The sequence below is a fragment of the Sinocyclocheilus rhinocerous genome, unplaced genomic scaffold (genome assembly GCF_001515625.1).
Source record: "Sinocyclocheilus rhinocerous isolate Xijiao unplaced genomic scaffold, SAMN03320098_v1.1 scaffold504, whole genome shotgun sequence".
NCBI lineage: Eukaryota > Metazoa > Chordata > Actinopteri > Cypriniformes > Cyprinidae > Sinocyclocheilus > Sinocyclocheilus rhinocerous.
In genome coordinates this window covers 2,591,284-2,596,151 of record NW_015645076.1, presented here as the reverse complement: position 1 = coordinate 2,596,151, position 4,868 = coordinate 2,591,284, and the positions used below count along the sequence as shown (strand labels likewise).

Below are 4,868 nucleotides of genomic sequence, written 5' to 3'. Positions count from 1 at the left end.
TCATCATTGTGTCTGTCACGCGACTCTGTTCCCCTTTCGGGCTCTGTCTTTACATTTATTTTGAAAGATGAAGCTCGTGATTATGGTAAGGGGCGTTACATTTCCGACGCGTGCTTGCGGTGTTCGGCCAATCACAGTGCACTGGGTCAGCTGGCCAATCAGAGCAGACTGCGCTTGTCAAAGGAGGGGGCTTTGTTGAAAACGACGTGTTTGAGAGAGGCGGGGCATAGAGGACCTACAATAATGTACAGTATTTGAAAAATAATGTGTTTTTTGAACATTAAAGCATGTCAACATATTCTGTTACACCAAATACACAAAATAATGATCTTTAAAATAGCATATGACCCCTTTAACCATAAAATGTTGTGTTCATTATTTAATGTATGTTTAAATAAATCTGTCTGAAAACAAGTTTTTATTGCAGTCTCAATTTAAATGTTCATATTTACAAAAAATTAGAGTAGAAACAACAAGTAGTTGGATCATTAATTAAAGTTGATATAGACTGCCGTATGTGCAATTTAAATGTTTACATACATTTTTTTTATATTTACCTTAGTACCTTAATTTCGGTTTGAGCGTTTCAGTAAAACATTAATTTTGGTGCATTGATAATTAAAAGTGTCGTTCTTTTTCTTGCAGTTTGGTGGTCCACCAATGCCAGGGGTTCCTGCTCAGGGTATGGCAATGCCAGGGGTTCCTGCTCAGGGTATGGCAATGCCAGGGGTTCCTGCTGCAGGTGGTTACCCAGCACAGCCATATGCCGGTTACCCGGGGACGTTTTCTGCTCCTCCTACCCAGGACCCAATGTGGGGCTATTTCACAGCAGTAGCTGGTCAGGTGAGAGCAGCCTGTGTGAATGTGGATATAATGTCTTTTCTGTCCCCTCCTGTTGTAACATGTAGTAACATGATTGTTATGTCAGGATGGTGAAGTTGATGCTGAAGAACTTCAAAGGTGCCTCACCCAGACTGGAATCAGTGGAACCTACACTCGTAAGTACAGAGAGAGTAGAAAAAGAAATTGCAGTTCCAAATGCTTGGACTGACAAATTATTAATGTAGAGTGAGTGGATCATCTGTTAACACTTTGTTTTGATAGTCCACTTTAGACATGGTTAACTATAAGTAACTTTGCAACCACATGTCAACTATCAGTCTACCAATCTGCTTAATCTGCTAACACTTTTTTTTTTTATGGTCAGCAGACATTCTACTGAATATAAGTAACTTTACAAGAACAAGTCAACTTATACTAACCCTAACCTAATAGTCTACTAATACTCTATTGAGAGTTAGTTGAGATGTAAAGTGTCTAAAATGATCATCTCACTGCTTTTTTCCCAGCCTTCAGTTTGGAAACCTGCAGGATTATGATTGCCATGCTGGATGTATCCTTCACCGAAACATAAAACAGATCTGTTCTGTCTGGCACTGTTCTTATCTCTCCAACTTGAGTCAAACGTTTGCTTCATGCTAGTCCCAGTAACCCAGCAGATCCCTTGTTGTTGTTTAGTTTCTTTAACCATGTGTGTGCAGAGAGATTACACTGGAAAGATGGGTTTCAGTGAGTTTAAAGAACTGTTTGCGGTGCTAAACGGCTGGAAGCAGAACTTCGCAATGGTGGACAGGGACTGCAGTGGAACGGTGGAACCTCATGAGATGTCCCAGTGTATTGCTAACATGGGTGAGTGTGAACTTTCATACAAGTAACACTATTTCTATCGACTGAGATGAAAAAGTACCTAGTTCTCAGGGCAAAATATATCTCAAAAGAATAATTAAGTCACTCATTTGGGGCTTTAAGATAAAATCAAACTGAAAACTACAGGATGCAATATACATTTTTCTATAAGGGGTCTCTTAGCCAACACAGTTGCACTAAAAGTACTATGTGGCTAAGACAGTGATGTAACTGAATATGTTGTGTCATGATTGCACAGGGTACCGAATCAGCCCTCAGGCTCTGAACGCCATCATCAAACGCTACAGCAGGTCAGGAAAGATCTACTTTGATGACTATGTGGCCTGTTTTGTGAAGCTAAGGGCACTTACAGGTGAGGGAGCAATTCAAATCCATACAAAACTTGGTTATTATAATTGTGCTTATTATAGTTATACTGCGTGTTGTTTAAATACTAATAGTCTTTTAAAAATGTTTATGATCAAACAATATGAGACAATATTTTTTTTCTGTAGACAATTTCAAGAGGAGAGATGCAATGCAGCAAGGAATGGTGAACTTCCAGTATGATGATGTAAGTGATGGTTAAACTAATTTGCCACATTTAGTACCTGTTTTTCTGCCTCATTGGCACTTATTTTTTTAATATCAGAGATTGTTTTAACTGAAACAACTTGTTCACACTGAATTATTGTGGAAGTAAAATAGATTACTTCATTAAAAGCTTATGGGAAGCTGTTGTAACAATATCTTCAATTTCCTCTTGCAGTTCATCTTGTGTACTATGTCTCTCTAAAGGAAGTTACTGACAAGTACAGTATGCATTCCAGGAAGAGAACCGAATCACTGAAAATCCAGATAAATATATGTAAAACTATTATATATATTGTATGGTCATTTTGATTTTGAAATTTGCCAGTATAATGTGTAATGTGAACATAGAAGTAAACCATATATTTGACTGAAATAGCTTTCAATATTTGTGCCAAAGTAGACAGTTGTTTTTAAACAATCTTTTTCATATTCATTCTTTATAAACTCAGTGTATTAAGTTAAAATATAACCACACGTTACATGTATTTTGCCAATAAAACATGGTATATCTTAAAAGAGTTGGCTTTATTTAGAGGCAAGGTTCATGTAAGTAGTAAAAATCATAGCATCTAGCGGGATATAATAAAGCAACGAGAGTACCCTTTCTGTCTCTCTTGTTTTTACATATTAGGGTTGTCTATTTTTTTTTTAAATATTCAATACAAATATGCACCAGCAACAGAGCAATTTCTGTTTCTCTTTCCAAATTCAGAAGAATTAATGGTATAGTTAATGTGAAAACATAATGGTTCAATATATCAGATATAATTAAAAAATAAAATTCAAATAAAACACAGAATAAAAAAAAAAAAGACATGTACACAGTGATGCTGCTGCATCCCTTCACGAACAAGTTTTATTAGTCATCACAAGATACAAAATGTTTATTTTTTTTATATTTCTATTATATATTTATATATAATAGATTTATATTTTTTGTTTTTATTTTTTACTGAGTTGCAAGAGGAATAGAACATTTAAGCTGTGGACAATAACCAGAAAGAGAGAGAAAGGTAGAGAAAGATTTTGACCATATGAAAAGAGGGAATTTAATCTATGTCTGGCTTCATCATAATTCCCACAGCATGTTCTCCAAAAACTGATCTGAAATTCAACATATCTTCCACTTTAAATTTCTGCTGTCATGTCAGCATTTGACTTGGAGTTCTCATGAAATTAAGTTTGATGGATTTGTCAGAAATGTGGCGTCACTGGGATGAACAGTGGAGACATGCGTAGGCTCAAATGGAATCTGCACCTTTTCCCACATACTGCTCTGCTTGTGCAGGCAGCTGTCATAATTCTGTGTAATAGATTACAACTCTAAAATGGAAATGAATGAACATGCAAGGGGCAGAAGGAAGTGTAGAATTCTGAGGGCACACATTCCATGCAAGCCTCCACATGACCATGGCTTAAATAAGTTGAACATGAGACCTGACTACAGCAATGCTTATCCTTAAGACACTTTCTGTTTTCCTTCCCCCTACAACCACCACCCGAATAAACAAGAGGGTTGTGTAGCAAACACTGACGATAACACGGATGAAGTGTACGTAACAGGACTAAGTCATCACCACAGTAAAACAGAGGACAGCATTAGAGCATTAAATGCACTTCTCTTTAGATAATTACATTTTTGTTACCAAGAGTGAAGGCAAGGAAGAAATCAGATCCTGAAGAGCTTAAATATAGGTCCAACTTCCAAGTAGTATGTTTTTGTGTGTGTGAGCATTAATTTAAAGGAGATTTGATATTACATGCTGTAGGAAGGCAGAACTGGTTGGGATATGTGCTTTTGAGTAGGGATGTAACGATTAACCGCGAGCCGGTCGAAAAACTATTCAAATGTGACGATTCAAATCGGCTAAGATGCCAAACAGAGGAGTTTATATGAATGTATCTCTGAGGGGAACTGACTATCTTTAGAAAAGTTTATGTGGTATTTTCTTTTCATCTTGCCTCTGAACAATGCATATTAAAGTAGTGTTCATAAGCGCAGCTCTGCTTTGTTTACTAGGGCTGGGTAAAAAATATCCATATCTCGATATTAATCGATTCTCATTTTTTACGGAACGATATGATTCTGAAATCCCAAGAATCGATTAGTCTAGCTTGTTTTCAGTTAATGGACGGAACATTGAAGGGCACCTCCCATCCAATATATCGCAATAAGCATTGTGGTTTGGTACTTTTAATATGAAACAAAGTCTCAGATTTCAAATTCTTTCCATTGTATTGCAGTATTCAAACAATAAATGCCTTTTGGCTCTGTTTAATGTGGAGTGACAGATCGCTGTAGCGCCTCAGTTCAACAGACGCGGCAGCGCGAGGCGCACGTGAACTGATCATCTCCTCCACATTAATACCAGTTTCAGCACAAAATAAACATGACTAAACATCCGAAGGTAAGTTAATAGAAAGAGTACAACTTTACAATCCATATCCTGTCTCAAGAAAGAGTACAACTTTACAATCCGTATCCTGTCTCATGTAATCGCTCAATCAGTGTTTCAGCCTCGCAAAGATGTAAATATGGGCTTGTAAACAATGTCACGTAACGTCACATTTACCTCAGAAAAACATAT

The 4,868-nt window shown here is 36.9% G+C and overlaps 1 protein-coding gene across 3 annotated transcripts in view; it reads left to right on the top strand.

Annotated features, from left to right (window-relative positions):
* Positions 1-2,796, top strand: part of gca (grancalcin) — a 4,535-nt gene extending 1,739 nt beyond the window's left edge. Inside the window, exons 1-8 of one of the 3 annotated variants that reach the window (XM_016509000.1) lie at positions 639-667; positions 698-843; positions 929-998; positions 1,350-1,393; positions 1,542-1,689; positions 1,946-2,059; positions 2,202-2,260; positions 2,456-2,796. In XM_016509000.1, the coding sequence (XP_016364486.1) occupies positions 661-667; positions 698-843; positions 929-998; positions 1,350-1,393; positions 1,542-1,689; positions 1,946-2,059; positions 2,202-2,260; positions 2,456-2,482 (615 nt within the window). In that variant the 5' untranslated portion in view covers positions 639-660 and the 3' untranslated portion in view covers positions 2,483-2,796. The other 2 variants (XM_016509001.1, XM_016508999.1) reach the window with 2 other exon arrangements.
* The last annotated feature ends 2,072 nt before the right edge of the window (positions 2,797-4,868 follow it).